This window comes from Mustela putorius, unplaced genomic scaffold (assembly GCF_011764305.1).
Source record: "Mustela putorius furo isolate JIRA1106 unplaced genomic scaffold, ASM1176430v1.1 tig00003972_pilon_pilon_pilon, whole genome shotgun sequence".
NCBI classification, from domain to species: domain Eukaryota; kingdom Metazoa; phylum Chordata; class Mammalia; order Carnivora; family Mustelidae; genus Mustela; species Mustela putorius.
This window is the reverse complement of record NW_025422115.1, coordinates 18,636,247-18,657,714: the sequence shown is the minus strand read 5'-3', so window position 1 is coordinate 18,657,714 and position 21,468 is coordinate 18,636,247. Positions and strand designations below refer to the sequence as shown.

At 53.6% G+C, this 21,468-nt stretch overlaps 1 protein-coding gene across 5 annotated transcripts in view; it reads left to right on the top strand.

Annotated features, from left to right (window-relative positions):
* The first annotated feature begins 2,141 nt into the window (after positions 1-2,141).
* The window catches only part of CD276 (CD276 molecule), a 30,220-nt gene continuing 10,893 nt past the window's right edge, over positions 2,142-21,468 (top strand). Inside the window, exons 1-7 of one of the 5 annotated variants that reach the window (XM_045070533.1) lie at positions 2,265-2,469; positions 11,899-11,958; positions 15,431-15,569; positions 18,116-18,454; positions 18,673-18,987; positions 19,577-19,915; positions 20,129-20,425. In XM_045070533.1, coding sequence (XP_044926468.1) covers positions 15,485-15,569; positions 18,116-18,454; positions 18,673-18,987; positions 19,577-19,915; positions 20,129-20,425 — 1,375 coding nt within the window. In that variant the 5' untranslated portion in view covers positions 2,265-2,469; positions 11,899-11,958; positions 15,431-15,484. The other 4 variants (XM_045070534.1, XM_045070536.1, XM_045070537.1 and 1 more) reach the window with 4 other exon arrangements.

The following is a 21,468-nucleotide window of genomic DNA, read 5'->3' as shown; positions in this document are numbered from 1 at the left end:
TTACATTTTATTTATCCATTCATCTACGGATGGCCACTTGGGTTTTTTCTACTTTTCGGTCATTGCGAACAAAGCTGCTATGGACGTGGGCATACAAACATCTCTTTGAGACTGTGCTTTCAGTCTCTTGGGTTTATTCTCAGAAGTGGGACTGTTGGATCCCATAGTGATTCTATTTTTAATTTTTTGAGGAACCACCATGCTGTCTTCCTTTGCATAAGCCCATTCCTTTAACAAGTTTTTTTCAAAGCCCCAACCTGAGAGTTTCACTTCCATCTCATTGGCCACAGTGGATCACGTGATCACTTCTAGCTGCAAGGGAGCCTGGGAAATGATGTATTTTTGACTAGGCCTAGAAAAACACCCTCTGCTATGTGGAGATTCCTGTATATTAGGGAGGGTCACTCCAGCTGTTTGTGTTCAAGGCAGGTGTTTGAGTCTCAGCTGAGCCCATATCAGACACTCTATCTATTCCCTGCCCTAGCTGTTTATCCTTTCGGGGGGATCAGCACCCTCTCAAGCCACTGCTTCCAGAAATGTGAGGCAATACTCACTTTCTTTCCTCCTGACCTGTTCTCTTAAGCAATTATGAAAAAATATCTCTCCCCACACACACCCATATAAACTGTCCTGTGCTATTCCTTCCTTGTCCATCATGGCTGAGTCAAGTGTCTGCTTCCACACTCTAAGTCCTCTGGGATACGACCTGTGTCACCACTGCAGGGCACAAGGTACAGGATTGACTCTTGGTGGAGGAAAGGAGACTCCATTCTTCTAGATTAGTTCTATGCCACCTCCAGGGTCCTGCTGGAGGGATCCTGGCTCTCTCAGCCTAAGGACACCTCTTCCTCAGATATTTCTCCCCAGGTTGTGGGGCCTGGTGGGGGCTGCTCATCCTGCGATCTATGAAGTCAGGCCCAGCCTGGAACAGGACCTGATAGGGCAGGGGGAGCAGTGTGCATTGGTGGAGAAGCTCATGACCTCCAAGCCAGATGGTTGTGCCTTGAACCCCTGTTCTCTGCTCCCATCCCTAGAAGCAGTTACATAGACATAGCCGCTATCAAACTTAAATTCAGAAACACATGTGCACATAGATTCAAATACAGAGTTGCTCACACAAACGTCCGTACCCATGTGCCACACACACACACACACACATACACAAAAGCAGGCACAGAATTAAATTTGCATTCGGCACTTAAATTCAAGGGGGCAAATCTTGTTCCTCCAATTACTACTTTTATCCTTTAGTAATTTATTAATCTATGTCTCAATTTTTTTAATTTGTCAAATGAGGATAATCATGGCATTCCAGTCACTGAGTTGTGAATATTAAATGAGATAAAATACTAGAGAACTTAGGAGTGGTTACACCTTCCAGAGATGCGCATGCATTCATTCTATTTCCTGAGCCCCCTCCTCCTTCTCTGTTGCCACTTGGTGGTGAGCCTGGCAAAAGCACGGGGTTCGAATCCTTCTATCCATCCTCAGGTTTCTCACCTGTAAAACGGAGCTAATATTATCTATCTGGTGGGACTGTAGTGAGCCTCTAAAGGGGTCCCAGCAGGGAAAGCTCCGAGTCTAGATCCTGGCCCCCAGAAACCTTGCTACACTTGAGCTGTTCCTGTCTGTAACTGATGAAGAACAGGTCAGAGAGCAGATGCAGGGACGGGATGTGCAAAGGTAAGCGCCTAACGCCACCCCCCCGGCCCCGCCCCCAATCTCCTCCCAGGCTGGAGCTGGGGTCTCTAAGGACGGAGCCCAGACACGGGGATCAGAGCTGCTCCCCCTGTTGGAGCCTGGCCCGGGGTTGGGGGCAGGGCTGGTCGGGTGGCCGTGGGTGGGAGGAAAAGAGGAAAACCAGCTCAGTGGAAATTACCCTGCGGTTGGCTTAGGCGCCCACGACACTGTATTTATAGAGAGCTCCCTGCAGCTCTTAATTCCTCGCAGTCCACTTAACCCTTTCCAGGCCGCGGTACCAGCCCCGGGCGGAGGGAGAACACAGTACTGGGGTCGGCTCGAGGGATCCGGGATTGGAGATCCGGCTCTGCCGCCAGCCGCCTGGAGGGTGGGGTGGTCAGCGGGCAGTCACCTGTCTGTCCCCTCTCGCAGAATATAAACGTCGGATCTTGAGAGTGTGGGAACGGGGAGGGGGAGGGGCACGGGCAGACCAGCGCCCCCTGGCCCGAGTCCAGAATCTGGTCTGGGGTCAGGGGCGGGGTCCGGGCCGATGCCCTGCCCAGCGGGCGGGCTCAGGCCACTGCCCGGGACAGCCGCCGCGGGGCCAATCCCGCCTCTGGGGCGCACCCGGGCTGCCTTTCCGGGCCCGCGGCTTCCTCCAGCCCGCCCCGCCCCTCCCCTCGGCCTCTCCGGGCCGTCCCCGACCCCCACTCGGGCCCGGCCTCGCGGCGGCGGCGGCTAGACAGCGCTCCGCCGCGTCCCCGCGTCCCGAGAGCCGGCCGCGGCGCGGTGAGTGCTTGCGTGGCGCGGGCCCGCGAGGGTGGGGGCGGCCTTTGTCTGCGGCCGAGCGGTGCCTGGCAGCCGGACCGCGTGCTGTGCCCTCCCTCTCAGGGCGCCCGCGCCCGGCCCACTCCCCGGGTCCGCGGCGCAGCTGGGCTCTGGGCCCCCAGGCAGCGGGGGCCGCCACAATCCAACCCCGCCCTAAGCTTGTCGCCGAGGAGGCTGGGGCACAGTGGGACCTGCCCTCGCCCGGGAGGTCCTGGAGGAGGCTGGTGGGTGCTTGTGATTCCCCGGGCCCTGGGCGTGCAGGGGCGTGGGGGCAGATCTGTCACTGTGTTGGTGATTCTGGAAAGCTCAAAGAAGCCAGCTGGGGTTAGCGGGGAAGCAGGGTCTTCCGGGCCCTCCAGAGGGCCCTGCAGAGGAAAACACCCTGAGTCCCAGCTCCGAGGAGGGAGAGCTGCGGAGGAAGGTTGGGCAAGGGGGCCCACTCTTCTTGGGCCTAAAGGGAGGACTTACGGGGGCAGCAGCGGGCGGGAGGGGGACAGATTCTGAAAAGAACAGGTAGGGAAAGCTGACCTGGGGGAAGGGGTGAATAGGTGTTGGGGGTGAGGCGCGAACACGAGGGAGCAGGATGGGGCAATTTGGACTCTGAAATTCTCCAAGAGATGGCGGGGGAGATAGGACAGAGAGGAGGTAGGAAACTTGGTGTCCCAAAGGTGGGGACCCAGGATGGGGGACACACTGGGAGGGGGGTTGAACCTCAGTGTCCCAAGGCCCTCAGAATGCTGTTTAACCAGGGAGTTGGCAGGTTTGGTGGCCTAAGGCAGCAAACTGCCAGAAAAGGGGATTTATTTCTAAGCCAGACCTGCCCTAATGAGAAATGCGTGACAGATGACTCAGAAATGGATGGATCTATCACTGGGGGAAAACCTTAGGCAAATGGTAGTGCAGGAGCGATGGGGGAAGAGGGGAAGGGTTTGCTTGATCTAATTGAGAAAAACAATTTGCCTTCAAACTGGATGTGGGTAGTTGTAAATGAGTCAATTTCATCATTCAGTTAAGGCCCAGGTCCTTTTCTTACATGCATGTCTTTAGCTGTTGGCCTCTGTATTAGAAAGTAATGAAGCTATTCTGTCTTTAAGAGAGGTCTGCATTTAGTCCAGTCTCCTCTCATTCCCTCTGGCCGCTCAGAAATGCCTAGGAAATCTGATGCTGTGCAGCCTTCCCTGCAGTTTGAGGGCCTGTACATAGGTGGGACGCTTTTGGAAGCTGGGAAAAATTGAAGTCTAAACTTGAAATTGAAGCTGAAACTTGTCTGATGGGTTGGGCCCATCTGAGTGGTGGGGCGGGGTGGAGGGCTCTGGGGCTGCAGGGTGTGAGCTATGGCTCATAGTTCCAGCTCATTGGGAATGGGAATATTTGGGGTGAGTACATTCCCTGATATCTAGAGTTCCTGAGCCTTAGCACTAACACTTATTTTAACTATCAAGCATGGAAATCTTTCTCTGCCATATTACGTACATCAGGACACTCCTGACGTCACTGAAATTTTTCTTCGTGATTTCGGGTCAGTGGTGTGAATGTCAGAGGGGACTCTTGTGGAAGTGAGCTTTGCACTAAGTGGCTTCAGCCACACTTTTACTGATCACTTGACTGTTATTTGGAGGTTTTTTTCCTCTCTTCAATGACATCGCTGATGGTTTCTCCTGCTTGCCTTCAGTGAGCTTTCCAATTTACTCCAGACTCGTGGGCTGCAAGAAATCAGACCATCCAGCTTGTAAGAGGGGAGAAGCGTGTGTTAATGCAAGGCTGAGATGGGAAGGGGTGCTGGGATTTGTGGAGCTGGCGTTCCTTCCTGTCCCTGGTCCTCTGCAGCTCTGACCAGTCACCTGATGGAAGCAGACCAGCTGCATGTCTGAGATGCTCAGATGCCTGACGGGGGGCGGGGTGCTTGAACATTTGTGGAAAGGACATTTATAGAAGCATCGTCTCTTCTGAGGAGGTGGTGTCCTTCCTCTTGTGAGGATGACTTCTGAGCCTTCCTGGGGGAACTCCTCAGTCCTTAATCTGTAGCCCTGTCTTGTCTGGAGCCATAAATCTTGATTCTTTGGAGCAGGATTTGGCCTTGACCATGAGCTAAGCAGTACTGCTTGGGGTCAGATTGGCAGGATGGCTGTAGACCTGTGAGTTGGGATTCCACCGCATCTAAGGACACTTCTGGAAAGTGTTGTAGAACACGTCTCTGGCCTGCTGCTGGCTGGTTCTTGGTTGGACATGTGGGGTTTGAGTGTGAAGAAAAATGGTCCAAATACAAACAGCCTCTAAGATTATGACCACATGGGCCTGAGGCTGTGGACTTGAGTTATGGGGTCAGAGGAGGAGGAAGGGCAGGCGGAATGATGTCACTGCCCATGAGCTTATCCTCTGAGTGGGTGGCCGTTTCTCATTGCTGTCCTCTTTCCAGACCCCAGGGTAGGAGTGCCGGGTGGCGGCATTGGGGGGCGGGGTTGGGCAGTAGCTGCAGGGGAAGGCATAGCCTGGGCCTGTGGGAAGTAGGAGGGTGGGAACTGATTGATGTGATCCGTGAGAAATTTCCTTTGGTCTCAGATACATCAAACGTCTGGACCAAGGCCTCATGTGTTTTTCTGCAACCCCGGCTGCCACAGCCCAGTTTTGCCACCCCTGCAGTATGAGGTTCCAGCTAGGAACACGGAGGTTCCAGGTTGGAGGTGGGGTTGTGCTGGATGCTTCACAAGCATCACCTCGTTTAATCATGTCAGTTCTCCAAAGTCGAGCGTCATTAGGTCCGTGGTAGAGATGGGGAAGCCAGAGCCCGGAAAGGGGAAGGAAGTCACGTCCCCAAAGACACACAGCTGGCACATGCTGGACCTGGGCTGCTGTCCGTCCCCAGAACAGGGAGAGATCTCGTTTGGAGAGCTGGGGAGAGGGCAGGCCTGACCTGGGTATCCCAGTCCGAGCATCGGTGGGAGCGCTTGCTTTTCCAGAAGCACCCTTTTTCCTTCTGCACCCTTGTGCCTCCGGAGGCCCTTCTCAACCCTCCAGGTCTGAGTTGTGCTCCCAGCCAGCTGCCCCCACTCTGTCATTCTCTTTGTGGTCCAAAGAATGGATGCCTCCTCTACACCCCTAATTCCTTTGGGCATTTGGCCTTCCTGAGGCATTTGGAGAGTATCAGAGGGAAACCTGCTAGGAGTGGGGAATGAGAAGCATTTTTTATTGGGAGCCCTGGAGTAGGAAAAGATAGTACCTCTGAAAAGCAGGGCTCCCAGGTCACCCTAAAGTCAACATGGGCTCCCCGGAACCGGGGCTTCCCAGGGGAGATACTGGAATGTGCACTGGGGGTGGGGGGACCTAGATGTATATAGCCTGACAGAGGAGCTCTTGGCTGGGGGCGGGGGTGCCCAGGTGGCCTCGTCCGCATGACTATGGCAATAATAACAGCAGGAATAATTTGTTACTGCTGCTTGTGGGTGCTAGGTGCTTTCCTAAGTCCTTTCTGCATATGGTCTTATTCTTATAGCAGCCCTTGTGGAATAGGGGTTGTTACTCCTGCTTTAGAAATGAGGAATCAAGTCTCAAAGAGGTTAAATCATTTATATTTGGTCATGTGTCTAAAAAAACTTTTGAGGCAGAATTTGAACCCAGGGCTGCCTGCTCCAGAGCCCAAGCTGTACCCTGGGGCTGGCAAGGTGGCTTAATGATTCCATTTAACAACACAAAAGGCCTAAAAAGCAAGGTCCACAGGGGGCTATTTCCAGCTGTCCTGTAATCTCCCTAAGAGAGTAATTTGAAGTCCTTATTTTATAAATGAGCAAACTGAGGGTCAGAGAGGATGTTTGTCCAAAGTCCCATGACTAGGAAGTAGCAGAGTCTAGATTTGAAACTGTGTCTTCTACACCAAAGTCATCTCCTTAAACACCAGGGCTCACTTTTCCCATGAAGGCTCTTGTGAGGACAACAGCCCAGCATGTGATCATAGAGCACAGGATGGTGGTGGGACCTTAGAGAGTTGAGGAGACAAAGACCCAGAGAGGCAATGGGAGCCAAGGGAGCCTAGGAAGTGAGTGATGGAGCCTGGTCTGAAATCTTTAAAAATCTCCCAAGTTGCTGTTTTCCTTTACGTATTAATGAAAGAATTAGACACTCATGGTGAAAGTCACAGAAATATATTAACTAAGAAGTAGGAGTAGATGCTTGCCCTTGTTCCCACGTTCCAGGGTTGGGTTCACTGTCACACTTCCAGACCCCTTTCCCATATACAAACATCCATCTCTCTCTAAACACATGGTCACTTTCATTCATTCACCATGTGCGGGGTCTTCGCTGGAATCAAGGGTACAATAGTCAATGGAGCAGACACTGTTCCTTGTCAGGGAGGGTCCAGAATGACACGAGGAAAAGGAAACTGTGCAATGAGTAACAGGGACTCCCCTAGGGTGGCCGATCGCTTCCTGACTTTTCTGCCAAGGTGGCTCTCGGGATAAAGTGGTGTTACGCATGTCATCCGGGAGGAAGGAACTGTGTTTGCAAAAACCCAGGAGAAGAGGATCCACTGTTGTAGGACTCAGAAGAGGCGAGTGTGGGGGAAGGACAAATGGGAGGAGGTGAGGCTGGGGAGGTGAGCAAGGCCAGAGCAGGTAGGGCTCTGTGGGCCCTGGAGGAGCTGATGACATCTTGGAAGTGATGGCCTGATGCAGTTTATGTTTTTATAGCAGTTATTCTGGTTGCTGTGTGGAGTCAAGACTGGGGTATAGAACCGGGTGAGGAGACAGAGGGAAAGTCGAGAGACCAGTGAAGAAGCTTTTGTAGTCAGCCAGGCAAGAGACGACAAGGACTTGGCAAAGCAGTGAGAGCAGCACAGGTGGAGACAAACAGAGGGTGAAGCCGTATCAGGCACCGGCAAACTTTTTCTGCAAAGGGCCAGAAGTAAATATTTCAGGTTTTGCACGGATTACAAGTGCACGGTTCCGCTGTCATCTGCAGAAGCAGCCGCAGACAATACGTAAATGAAATGTGGCTACATTCCAACCAAACTTTATTTACGGACACTGGGATTTGACTTTCGTGCAATTCCTGTGTCTCATGAAATACTCTTTTGATTTCCAACCGTTTAGAAAAGTAAACCCTTTCTTAATGGGTGTGCTGAACTAAAGCAGGCAACAGGCTGGTTTTGGGGCTTGGCTGTCGATGTAGTTTGGGGTCAGGAATGGTTGTTCTTGGTGACGGACTGTAGAGGCAAGAGAAACTCGGGTTTCTGGCTTGAGCAGAGGGTGGAGAGTAGTGCCTTTCCTGAGCGGGAAGAGCTCAGGAGGGGAGATCCAGAGTTTGAAGAGGGAGATGCCTGTGAGTCACCAGCGAAGAGATGTTTAGGGGACAGTTGGAGCTCAGATGAGAGGTGTGGGCTTGGGGAAGAAAATCTAGGAGTTGCCAGCATATAGACGATATTTAAAGCCATAGGAGTGGGTGAAATCATCTAGGGGAAAATAATAGAGAGACTTGAGGAGAAGGTCTAGGAGCCAACCCCGAGGGGTTCGGTGGTGGAGGAGGAAGGCTGGGCGCTGAAATACAGGTGATGCTGAGATGGAGAGAGAGGTAGGGGACCAGACCTGCAGCCATGGGGCCATATGTTAATACAGAAATGAGGTCATACAGTTGACAGTATGCTTGACTGACGTGACACATGTCATGGACTTATTTCTGTATCAGTATACATTCTTTTAAAAAGCTGTGCACTACTCCAGTACGCAGAGGCGCCGTCATTAATGTACCAGTTCCCAACTGGTTCCCATTTTTGCTGCTAGCTGGGTGTCTTTGAGAGTGGAGCTGGTGTGTCCCTAAACCAGTTCCTATGAACTACAGCCCATGGGCCAAACCTTCTGCTGCTTGTTTTTTGTATAGCCCACAGCTAAGAATGGTTTTTACATTTGTCATGGTTGAAAAAAAAAATCATGTGATTCATGAAAATTACATGCAATTCAAATCCGAGTGTCCATAAATAAAGTTGTGTTGGAACACGGCTCTGCTCATTCATTTATGCATTGTCTATGACTGCTTCCCTGCTACAATGGCAGGGTTGAGTAGCTGTGACAGATATCAGATGGCCTGGAAAGTCTAAAATATTTACTATCCGGACCTTTACAGAAAGAGTCTTTTCCACTCATGCCAACAGAACAGCCCTGGGAAGCCCGGCTGGGTGTGGTTTGGCTCATCGGCCCATTCTGGAGCCAGTCACTGAGGGTTCTCCAGTGAGTCAGGTCCAGTCACTTGCTGAGGCCCAAGGGTAGGGGTCAGTCACACCAGCATCACAGGGACTGGGTTCCCTGCAGAACCGGGGAGCCCTGTTATTAGAAGGAATCGGTATAGAAGGAGAGAGGCGCTCTAGAACAAAGGTCGTGGAAGAAAGTTGCTAAGAGCCTCAAGACTGACTGCTGAAGACAGAGAGGGTCCGCTTAGCATCTGTTGTGTTTCCTTCTCAAAGAAAGAAGTTGCAGAGGCTGTTAAGAAGGAACTGAAGTTCAGGCCAGGTAGGGAGGTGATGATCTGGTGGATTCCATGGCTTTGTCTTCTGGCCCCTTTGATTGTCCTGGTGCAGAGTGAACTTGGAGATAAGATGTCTGGAAGCTGTTTGGGGTATTTCAGGAAAACCGGGGTACATGGTAAGGGTGGGGGCCGTAGCCCTCCACGGTTTCCCACTATGTACAGAATCCATCCTTAGGCAACCCCTGACCACCACCTGTGCCCCATCTCCCGAAAGCCACTCCCCAGAGTCCCTCTCTTCTCAGAGGATGCTGTGGGGGCTCACTCCTCCAGGGAACTGCTTGACCCTCCATGCCCATAATACTTCATCATGTTTGGCGTATGAGTGGCTAGATGAATGCTGGAAGACTTGAGATGGGCAAATAACCGGTTTTACAGGGAAAATGGCAAATTTGGGGAGCGACAGATTGGGGATTGTGTCCTTAACCCCTGACAAAATCCTGGAACCAGTTATTAGTGGAGCACTTGAAGAAGAGTCTATTTTCTTCAGAGGAGCCTTTTTTTTTTTTTTTTTCCTGGTTCCTCCCCATTTGACCGGCCCTCCACCAGAAGTGGGGATAAGTCCTGTGATGCGCAGTTGGGTGGCAGCACGAAGGGGGAGATTCCTAATCCCAAGGCCCTGAACAGTGGGTGGGCATTGATCCAGAGGCAAAACCTAGTGCTGTGGGGTCTCCTTATTCCTGTCCTCTTCCTGAGGATCTCAATGCCACAAGAAACAAAGCAGGGAAAAGAGGGTAACCTTTTTTGGGTAACGTTCATTTTTCTTTCTTTTCCTTCCATCACAAAATTATCAAGCACCTTCCAGGGGCCAGGAACTGTCACAACAGTACTGCAGAAGATCATGGCATGGTCACACAACACTGTGACTGTACTTCCCCCCACTGAATTGTACACTGAAAATGGTTGAAAGGGTCAACCTCACACTCCATGGATTTAGCAATTTAAAAGAAAAGTTTGTGGCAGTTGGGGTGATGGACCAGGTTTAACTGGATGAAATGTAATAAATAGTGGCACAAATGAAGTATCCCAGAAAGCCCCACCCCCTCCCCAGCTCCATCAGAAGAGGACAGCAGAGACGAGGGTCTGTGGCGATGAAAGTGAATGGTTCCCAGTCACTGACCACAGATTTAATCGTCTGTGATTTCGGTTATTTTGATGAACAATGTGGCACGGCTGCTCAGGGTGGCCTCGTCAAGGGAGAAGATCTAAAACGTGCAGGGAGGGGGTGGACTTGTAATATAAGGTTGAAGGAGGACTGGTGGGCGGAACACGAGACAGGTTTGGTTTCAGGATAAAGCAGAGCTTTATGCCAGTGACGCTGCCCCAAAGCCAATGGATTTCTTCAGGAGGCCCGTGGTACCCAGCACTGGTGGGGTCAAATGGGTTGTGAGGGTGGCCCAAGAGAGGCACCCAGTTCTGATATGTGACCATTAACCTCTGCAGATTCTCCAGAATTGGTTGGAGGATCTCTCTTCTTTCCATAATCTCCCTCAATGATCCCAACTTGGGCTCCCATCACTCCCAATGCGTGGGTAGCTCCTGTCCTGTTCTGATCTCTGACTCCATGTGTCCAGCAGTCCATGTGGCATTTGGCGTGGATGCTCTGTGTAGCTCAAGCCCAGTAGAAATTGTTCTTCCTTCTACACGTGCTTCATTTCCAGGTGTCCCCATTATATGATGTGTGCCCCCATGTGCCCAATTGTTCAAGCCTTCAAGACCCCCTTGTCTGTCTCAGCCCCTCCCTCCCTTACAGACAGAACAATCCCCAAGCCAGGTCGCTCCTACCCTTGAAATATCTGCTGAGCCGGGCCCAGGGATCACCATGTGACTCAGAGGAGATAGTGTCCAGGTCGTATTTTGAAACATCTATTTTAGATGTTGTTTCCTTTCATCGCTCTGAGCAGTGGTAATTTTTATGGGGTGGGAAGAGCAGGAGAGAGAAAGAGGGAAAGGAGGGGAGGGATGGCTCCCTAAATTAGTCACTTCAGATGCTGTCAGAAAGACCCAAAATAACAGTGACGCTAGAGTAGATGCTTATTCTCACCCATGTGACGGTGTGGGTCCGTCCTGGGCTGATCCTGCAGCCTCTCCGAGGGCCTCGTGTCTTGCCATTCTGAAGTCCCCAGAGTGTTGCCTTTGGCAGCATGGTCTCAGATGGTCACCACGGCTGTGTTCCAGCTGGTGGGAAGGGGGAGGAGACAAGACAGGGTATGCTGCTCTCTTTAAGGGTCTGACCCAGACGTTGTACACATCAGTTCCTCTCACATTCTATTAGCCAGAAGATGGTCACAGGACACACCTCTTCCCTGCAAGGCAGGCTGGGATCTGTAGTCTTCAGCTGAGTGGCCATGTGCCTAAGTAAAAACTCTACAGAAGAGGAGAATAGATATGAGGGGGGAAATGAGTGGTTTCTGCCACAGTCGTTTTGTACATTTCAGTGTGACCTGCCTGGCAGCTAATTGGCTCGACCTCAAGGATATAGTACATGAAGGTTTAACGTACTAATGTAGTTCTGCTAGGATCCAGCCAAGCATTTCTTTTATACATAGGAACACAGAGTTTAGAGAGGGGAAGTTACCTGTTACAAATTGCACAGCAGTGACAGAGCTGGGACAAGAATCCTGAACTTTGGGCTCATTTTCTACTATTTCAAAGGGATCTGGTTGAGAGGCACCCAGCAGTGCCAGGAGAACAGGTGTCTTGGGGCTGGGGAGAAGCCACTCTGTCCGGCCTGTTTACCTGGGGAGCTGCTCACTATTTTTTCTGGACTCACCTTTAGGGTTATATTATGTCTCAGGTAGCGGCAAGTAGCCCTCACTGTACCTTAATAATGTCCTGAACTGAAGTGCAGTGATTCACATGCACTTCTCTCTTCGATTGCAGGCTCCTTGAGGACAGACACACAGCTTCGTCATCTCTCGGGCCCCAGGGCCTGCCTACCAGGTACTCAGTGAACAGTTAAATGCACTTCTCAGTACACGAACGAATGTATATTCAAGTAGTCTTTTGATCGCAGATAATAGACACTTAGCCCAAACTAGGAGGAGGAAAAAAAAGATCGGCTCATGTATCTGGGCTGTTTCGGTGTGTACTCGCTTCAGGCATAGCTTGATCCAGGTGCTTATCTGCTGTTTGCAACAGCTCTGCCTCTGTGCTACACTGGTTAGCGGAGATCAACACTGGCATGTGCTTTGCTCCTTCTTGCCCTCTTGGTGGGAAGCATTGTACAAATGGACCCTGCAGGGATTGGGAGGAGGCGGAGGTTAAGAGATATGGGGTGGTCATGGTGGGAGCAAGGAATTCCTCTTGATCCGAGAGCTCTATACGAAGAGCCCAGTCTCGGCCTTTGTTTCTTGGTTTGGGCTTAATGGGGGCGCATACTGGGTCCTCTCTTGGGGGCTTCTCTATGGATGCACTTCTGCAGGGGTTGAATGAACTTCCTGCACCTTCAGGCCAAGGGTGGCCTGGGCTCCTCAGTCCTGCTTCCCAGGGAAAGCCAAGGCGCTGTGTGTTCTTTCCTGGCAGGACTCCTTGGAGTTCCCACATTTGGCTGAGATGGGGATGAAGGAAGAGGAAGAGGGAGGGCTGGCTGGTGACTCACTGGGAGGGGTGGTACATACTGGCTCCGGGGCAGGTCCCGCCAGGGGATGAAAATTCCCCTTTGTAGAGGAGGTGGGCAGGGTGGTGACAATGCAGCCTGAGATCAGTGTGTCTCCAGGGGGGGCAGCCTGTCTGTCCCAAAGAGCAGTGACGGGCTTTCTGTTCCCAGGTCATGCTCCCATTCCCTGAGCAGCACCTTGTCTCCAAGAGGTATTTCTCCATCCCTCTCTCAGTCCCTGGGGCCCCAGCTGTTGGGGTAGGAACTTCTTGGAATGCTCGGGTCTTCCTGGCTCTAGGCTGTCAGGTTTTTCCCTAGCGTGAGCCATGACAGTGGGAACTTTGCTGGGTTCAGAGTCTAGGAAAGTAACCAAAATGGGGAAGCCTAACGCCCACTCCTGGAAAGCCTCTCGTTCTCCCTCTGGAGTGAGGGACAGCTTGGCCTTTGGGGAGCCCTGCTAGGTCTGGTCAGGAGGGAGTTGCTCCCCCACACTCATGGAGGTGGCAGGCATTCCCCAAAGACCCTGGTGAGTAGAAGCTTGACATATGGAGATCTCATAAGAGAAGTCTTATGAGAAGTGCCAGGCAGAGGAAAGTGGCTTTACTTCTGTAGTGAATGGGGAGCCATGAAAGGTTCTTGAGCACAGGTAAGGTTGTGAGCAGATTCCTATCTTAGGTCCTGAGAGCAGACGTTGTTGAGAGAGGGGTTTGTAGGGGCAGAGTTCAGACAGCAGGGCCAGTGAGGAAGGTCACAGGAGGGTCGGGGTGGGAGTGGCAGGCATGAGCAGCAGTGGGAGGGTGAAGGAGGGAGGTGGCTTGGGAAGAACAGACAGGCCTTGGTTTTCTTCTGGGGCTGAAAGAGAGAAAAGGAGTCTTAGAATCTGGACGCTTCTTAATCCTTAGGTCCTAGTGCCTCTTTGGGGGTGGGGATGGGGGTAGAGATGGGGGCGCAGCACAGAAGCTGCAGCCTGCTAGCTTTTCCTGTGGCCAGTGGTTGCCCTTGTAGGCAGGATGTGGTGCCCGCCAAGGGTGCCTTTATGAATGGAGCAGCAAGCCTGCTGACTCAGCAGGCGGCAAGGCTTTGAGGCCTCTGGGTTTGGACCGGAAGTGTCTGGGAAGGAAGTGGCTATTCAGGGCTTCCCCACTGTGGACAGCTGGAGTGGGGTGTGTGTGTGTGTGTGTGTGTGTGTGTGTGCAGGATGCACCTGGTTTGGCTGAGGGACTCCCTCAGCCCAGCTGCTGGGGGTGGGGCAGGGTGGGGTGGGGTGGGGCCGGGCGGGGCCCGGAGTGTGCTTGCCTGGGACTGGAAGGCTTGAGGCCTGGTGCCCGAGACCAAAATGATGGTCTGCTCCGGGGAGGGCAGAAAGCCGCGGCAGGAGGTTGGAACCCGAAGCCTTGGCAGCTTGCTAACTAGCAGATTATATCACATTACCAAAGGCACCTCGCTTACAGGGGCTTTATTTTTTTCTCTTGCAAAATGGGACTGAGTGGATCTGGCTGTCTCCCTGGGTGGTTGTGAAAACGTGAACTTGACTGTGTGTGTTTTTTTTTTTTTTTTAAGATTTTATTTATTTATTTATTTGTCAGAGATCACAAGTAGGCAGAGAGGTAGGCAGAGAGAGAGGAGGAAGCAGGTTCCCTGCTGAGCAGAGAGCCCGATGTGGGGCTCTATCCCAGGATCCTGGGATCATGACCTGAGCCAAAGGCAGAGGCTTTAACCCACTAAGGATCCAAGCACCCTCGACCTTGTTCTTGTTGAACAGTGCTGGATAGCCCAAGTCCACACTGCTTATGTGGCTTCCCTGGGACATGGGAACAATCAGACAGCAGCTGTGGGATGGGGTGAAGGTGGGTTCAGCCCCCCAGGTCAGACACTGTGAGGGGGTAGCCAGGATCAGGAGCAGGGCTGGGCCCAGGGAGGTCTCGTCTGCGGCCACAGACCTATCTCTCACTCAGCCCTCACTCCAGCCTCTGGTGTTCGCCCCAGACCTGGCCTCTGAGTGTCCGATTAGCAAGTGTGCTCTTTTCTCGGGCCCCATCCTCTGACACCAGCTGCCTCCTAGTACTCTCTCCAGGAGGTTTCTGCACAAACACTGCTAACTTCACACGTGCAACACCGACCACCTCCATGTTCTGTCTCAGTGACTATCCATCCCTCTCATGAGGCTCAAAACCTCCTCTGGCCTGACTGCCCCCTTCCTCTCTCCCCACGCCCTCCAGTGCTGTTGTTCTCACCCAGACCTGCTTTATCTCCTCTCCTGTATCCTGCAGATGCTAACAGTCATCTTTATGGAGCACAGCTCCGACCATATCCTTTCTCCTGCTCCAGAACTGTCAGAGGCTCCCAGTTACCTTTAGGATAAACTTCAGACCTTTCAGCTTGTCTTTCCGTCTGGCTCCCGCCTCAGCCTTTACTCTCCCCACCAGCTGTCGTCTGGAGTCAAACTGAGCCAAACTGATCTGCGCACATTCTTGCCCTGGGCCGGCCAGCCTTGCCTCTACCTGCCACCTTGCCTCATCTTCCTTGTATTTTGTACCAACATCTCAGTTCTGAAGGGGTGGGTCCAGCTGTCCCCTGCCCCGTGTGCCCTGGTCTAGCCTTCCCAGTGACTCAGTTCCCTCCTGCCAGCATGTCTCAAAAAAAAAAAAAAAAAAAAAAAAAAAAGCCCTCGGTGGGGAGCCTTGTAGAGTGTGGAAGGGAGGACCTGCCGCTGGGCGGTTGCAGACTTCCCTGAGCTGGTTAGGGGGTGGGGATGAAGCGAAGGCAGGCCTGGGGAAGACCCTTGGAGACAAAGGCCTCACTTCCTCTTCCTCACAGGCAGGGGCAGCCTTCCACCACGGAGAGCCCAGCTGTCAGCTGCCTCTTGGGAAGATGCTGTGTTGCTGGGCCAGCGCGGGTGTGGGCGTGCGTGTGCCCTTGGCCACGGCCCTGGCAGCGCTGTGGGTCTGCATCACAGGTGAGGGGAGCAGTGTGGGGGCTGGAGGGGGGGGGTGCACCCATTCCCAGCAGGGCTCCTGCCAAGCCCTTTTGTCTAGCAGGGATGGGGAGGGTTTTGGCCAACGTCCTCCCACTGTCCCCTGTTGCCTGTCCACTCATTTCCACCGGGATTCCACAGGCAACTTACTCTGCATTTCTTAACCCATTTCCTCTACTGTAATTTGGGCATGTGAGCACTTACTGTGATAATGTGTATCTTGAACACACAGTGTGCGTGCTCTCTCCTGAGGGCCTTTGCATGTACTGTTCCCTCTGCCTGGAACTTTCTGTGCCCACACATAGGCATGACTTGATCCTTTATTTCATTCAGGTCTTTGCTCTGATGTCACCTCCTCAGCAAAGTTTTTTTGGCTACCTTGTGTAACATAGCACACCACCTCTCCCTACCCTCGACCTTACTTTGTCATGCTGCTTCCTGGCCTTTACCTCTGCCTGACATGTTGTGCATTCATCTGCTTCTTGTCCGCTCTGCTCAAAGAGCAGGGTCTGTCTTCAGTGCTAGGACTGGTTCCAGTCACATAGTAGCTGCTCAGTAACCATGTTGGATAAATGATGTAACTCTTCCCACACAGCTCTTGGCACAGAGTCAGCATTCAATAATGACATTATTTTTAATAACAATGTCCTCATCCTATTTTAAATCCTTACCAGCCCCTGGCAGAGGGCAGAACTGCCTTCGTCTGCTGTAGGGGAAGACAAAGCTGAGTGTCTGGTGCCACCTGCTGGTCATAAGGAGGAGCAACTCTGGTTGTGGCTGCTCTGATTTCTCTGAAGGGCTTTGGGTGATTCCTTAGGTTACATTCCTAAATGCCCCCTATAAGGGACACCAGTTGGAGAGCGGCCTGGGACATGTGGTTGCAGCGAGAGATCCAGGACCAGCATAAGACCTTTAGAAACCTCTACACACAGGGAAGATCATGATAGCCTTTCCCTGTAATTCGCAGTAAAAATACTATTTTTCTAAATGCAAGAAGCCTTTAATGGGTGCTATATCCAGCCAGCGTTGTATCAAGACTGTTTGGTTTTTACGTTTTTTGAGTGTTCTTGCTTTGCTAGTGCCCAGAGCACCCACTTACCCAAGAATGGCAGTGCCAGAATAGGGAGCATGTCTCCCCAAAGAAAAGGCTCAGGGAACCCGCCCCCTCTCACTAACTTCCCAGGGCTCTGAAAGAAGAGCTAGAAGGGAGGCAGAGGTGGCTGGGTGAGGAGGCTTGCCAATCCACAGGATCAAGGGCAGAGGACGAACAGGGGAATCTGGCTCTAGGGATGAGTTGACAGTAGGCTTCCAGGATTCCTGCTCCTGTATTTCCCTCACCTTCCATTCATCAGCAGGCCCTCGCCAACAAACCTGACTCTGTCCCGTGTGCCCCAACACCACTGCCACCTCTGGAGCTAAGCCAACTTCTTACAAACCGAACTGAAGTAGTTCTTAAACCAAACAGTCAGAGTGAGCTGTAAGCACTGTTAGGCAGATTATGCCTGATTACCACCCCCTCAACCTGCAGTGACTTCCCATTGCATGTAGCAAACTACATTCTTTTTTTTTTTTTTTAAGATTTTATTTATTTATTTGACAGGCAGAGATCACAAGTAGGCAGAGAGAGAGGAAGAAGCAGGCTCCCTGCTGAGCAGAGAGCCTGATGTGGGGCTCAATCCCAGGACCCTGGAATCATGACCTGAGCTGAAGGCAGCAGCTTTAACCCACTGAGCCACCCAGGCGCCCCACAAACTACATTCTTTACTGGTCTTGCAAAGCCCTCCCATCCAGACTCTCAGGCCACAGTGGACAGCTACCTGGTAATCTCACTAAAGGAGCTGAATCTTGCCTCAGGGCCTTCCCACCTGCTATTTCTTCTGCCTGGAATATTCTTACACTGGCTTTTTTGCATGTCAGGCCCCTTCTCATTCCCTTAAATTTCAACTTAATATCCTCTTAGTAAGAATGAGCCTCACTGCCCTGCTGAAAGGTGTGGGCCTTCCTTCCTTCGGATATAAAAGCAAATCATGTTTGTTTAGGAAAATAAAAAAGAGAAAGCCCTTGTGATCCTTTCTCATTCAGAGGAAACCACTATTAACATTTGATATATACCTTTTTAGACTCCCCTTTCTAATTAATAAAGACAACATACTTATGTGAAAATGCCACAGTCAGATATTTGAAAAGCGACCACCTCCAATCCTTTGGCTTATTTATGTCTCTCATATCCCTAATCCCATGCTAATGAGAATTTGTGTCTTAGTTTGTCCCTACCTCCCTTTAAAAGGTAAGCTCTGAAAGGGTGTGGCCTTGGTCGTCTTCTCTGTTGCATTCCTCTTATGCTCGACAATAGTAGGTGCTTGCTGTAGCCTTGTTGACTGAATGAGGACCACAGGTAATAAACTTTGCTTTGCGTCTCGGGCCTTAAAGGATGAGTGGACTGGCCTGCACTTAACCCAGAGCCGGAGGAGGACTAGGGAGGGTCCCAGGCCCCACCCCTTCTCACTACCCTACCCCACCGCCCCCAGGTGCTTTGGAGGTCCAGGTCCCCGAGGACCCCGTGGTGGCCCTGGTGGGCGCCGATGCCACCCTGCGCTGCTCCTTCTCGCCCGAACCCGGCTTCAGCCTGGCGCAGCTCAACCTCATCTGGCAGCTGACAGACACCAAACAGCTGGTGCACAGCTTCGCCGAGGGCCGCGACCAGGGCAGCGCCTACGCCAACCGCACTGCACTCTTCCCGGACCTGCTGGCCCAGGGCAACGCGTCGCTGAGGCTGCAGCGCGTGCGCGTGGCGGACGAGGGCAGCTTCACCTGCTTTGTGAGCATCAGGGACTTCGGCAGCGCAGCAGTCAGCCTGCAGGTGGCGGGTGAGCGCTGGCAGGGGGCGCCCTCGCGTGCTGCGTCGCTCACCTCCTGTCACTCACCTCCTCACCCACCGCGCCCCCACTGACCCCGCAACTCAAGCCCCGCTGCTGACCCCTAGCCCTGCAGGTGTCCTTTCCTCCACTGCGACGCCCCCCTGCCCCCGCCCCTTCCTTGCCTTACTGACCTCGGCCTCTGTGCTCTACCGCCTGCCCCACTCCAGCTCCCTACTCAAAGCCCAGCATGACCCTGGAGCCCAGCAAGGACCTGCGGCCCGGGGACACGGTGACCATCACGTGCTCCAGCTACCGGGGCTATCCGGAGGCCGAGGTGCTGTGGCAGGACGGGCAGGGCACACCCTTGACGGGCAACGTGACTACGTCGCAGATGGCCAACGAGCAGGGCTTGTTAGACGTGCGCAGCGTCCTGAGGGTGGTGCTGGGCGCGAACGGCACGTACAGCTGCCTGGTGCGCAACCCTGTGCTGCGGCAGGACGCGCACGGCTCGGTCACCATCACGCCCCACAGAAGCCCCATAGGTTTGTTTTGTGTCTGAATGTCCCCATGAGGGAGGGAGAGGCTTGTCCTATCAGCAGGGGCTGCAGGATTTTAATCTAGCTCCCTACCTTCCGTTTCCCAGATGGGTGAAATTCCCAGCAAGGGCGACGGGAAAGGCAAACAGGGCGAGTAGGCTGGGAGCCTTACCTTGCTGGTAGGGGCCGAGGACAGCCATCACGGACCTTCCTCACTCTCCGGGGCTACTGACTCCAGGGCTCCGGAAACCTCTGGAAAGAGAGTTAGGATAGGAGAAGGATCCATCATGTAGGAGGGGGGTTTTGCTAGGGCTGGATGCTGTCCCCGGCCTCTCCCTCCCCCCCCCCCCCCCCGCCGCCAAGAACAGGCATTGTCAGGCCAAGGTCAACGGTCAACCTCAGTGATTCTTGTCCTAAGATTAGGGGGACTCTACATCTGGGAATCCGGAGACCCTATCTGCTTTTGGGTCTGGAGAGAAAGCGGGACGATGGGACAGGAACTGGGGGTTAATGAAGGAGGAAATCTGAGAGGCTGTGGGCTGGTAGCCCAGAGCGTCCCAACCCCCTTCACCGTCTTATCTAACCTCACCCCCAGGTGCCGTGGAGGTCCAGGTCCCCGAGGACCCCGTGGTGGCCCTGGTGGGTGCTGATGCCACCCTGCGCTGCTCCTTCTCGCCCGAACCCGGCTTCAGCCTGGCGCAGCTCAACCTCATCTGGCAGCTGACAGACACCAAACAGCTGGTGCACAGCTTCGCCGAGGGCCGCGACCAGGGCAGCGCCTACGCCAACCGCACTGCACTCTTCCCGGACCTGCTGGCCCAGGGCAACGCGTCGCTGAGGCTGCAGCGCGTGCGCGTGGCGGACGAGGGCAGCTTCACCTGCTTTGTGAGCATCAGGGACTTCGGCAGCGCAGCAGTCAGCCTGCAGGTGGCGGGTGAGCGCCGGCAGGGGGCGCCCTCGCGGGCTGCGTCACTCACCTCCCGCGGTCCCCCACCCACCGCGCCCCCACTGACCCCGCAACTCAAGCCCCGCTGCTGACCCCTAGCCCTGCAGGTGTCCTTTCCTCCACTGCGACGCCCCCCTGCCCCCGCCCCTTCCTTGCCTTACTGACCTCGACCTCTGTGCTCTACCGCCTGCCCCACTCCAGCTCCCTACTCAAAGCCCAGCATGACCCTGGAGCCCAGCAAGGACCTGCGGCCCGGGGACACGGTGACCATCACGTGCTCCAGCTACCGGGGCTATCCGGAGGCCGAGGTGCTGTGGCAGGACGGGCAGGGCGCACCCTTGACGGGCAACGTGACCACGTCGCAGATGGCCAATGAGCAGGGCTTGTTCGACGTGCGCAGCGTCCTGAGGGTGGTGCTGGGCGCGAACGGCACGTACAGCTGCCTGGTGCGCAACCCTGTGCTGCGGCAGGATGCGCACGGCTCAGTCACCATCACAGGTAGGCAGGAGGCAGGTGAGCAGCCGGGGAGACGGAGGGAGCTGCTGCCTTTTATCTAGACCCTGAGTTAGAATTTAGGTGGATCGGGGTGGTCAGAAGCCTCCACCGAGAAGTCCTTGAGGGACTTGGTTTAAGGAGCTGGTGAAAGTCATGTATAATATTGGCCCTCCTACAGGCGCTTTATTTTATTATTTTTTTAAAGATTTTATTTATTTATTTATTTGACAGAGAGAGATCACAAGTAGGCAGAGAGGCAGGCAGGGGGGGGGGGGGAAGCAGGCTCCCTGCCGAGCAGAGAGCCGGATGCGGGACTCGATCCCAGGACTCCGGGACCATGACCCGAGCCGAAGGCAGCCGCTCAACCCACTGAGCCACCCAGGCGCCCCCTACAAGCGCTTTAGAGGGTCTTTGTGCTCCGCAGGCAGAAAGGGGAGTGGCTGCGAGAATTTGGAGGTGCTCTAGGGAGTCCTAGAGCAGACGCGGCATGGTGAGGGAGGGCTTTCCTACTGCAGCTGCTTCGGGGGACGGGAACGTGTTCCTGGAGCCATGGCACCGTCTGATCTGAGGCCGTGAGAGACAGCTAGGGATTTCCAGGTGGTCCCGACCGGACCCCAGGGTGTCCGCACTTCTAGAGCGGAGCTCTCAACCCAGGCAATCTCTGCTGCCCCCGTGTGGCCAAACACCAGATTGATGTCGCCCATTTGGCCATTCCCCCTATCTGCTTGGGGTCTGATTTGGGGTCCCAGCCCAAACACCTTCCCTTCCTGCATTGCTCACCTCAGTGATGCTCCTTGTGCCTGGGGGCGTGAAGAGGGCTCAGGCCCACACTCAGGCCAAGGGAGGCAGTCTCCATCCGTGTTGGGACATGAGGTTGGCTCCTCAGTCCCTCAGGCAACTCAGCTTTCCCACCGGCCTCCCCATAGCCTCTGGAATCAGGACAGCAGGTTCTGTCTGTCTGGTTGTCCTGTCCTCCCTTCCTGTGATTTCCACCCCCTGGTGGGTTTCCTGAGAGAATAAGAAACACCAGGTAGAGTGACATTGAC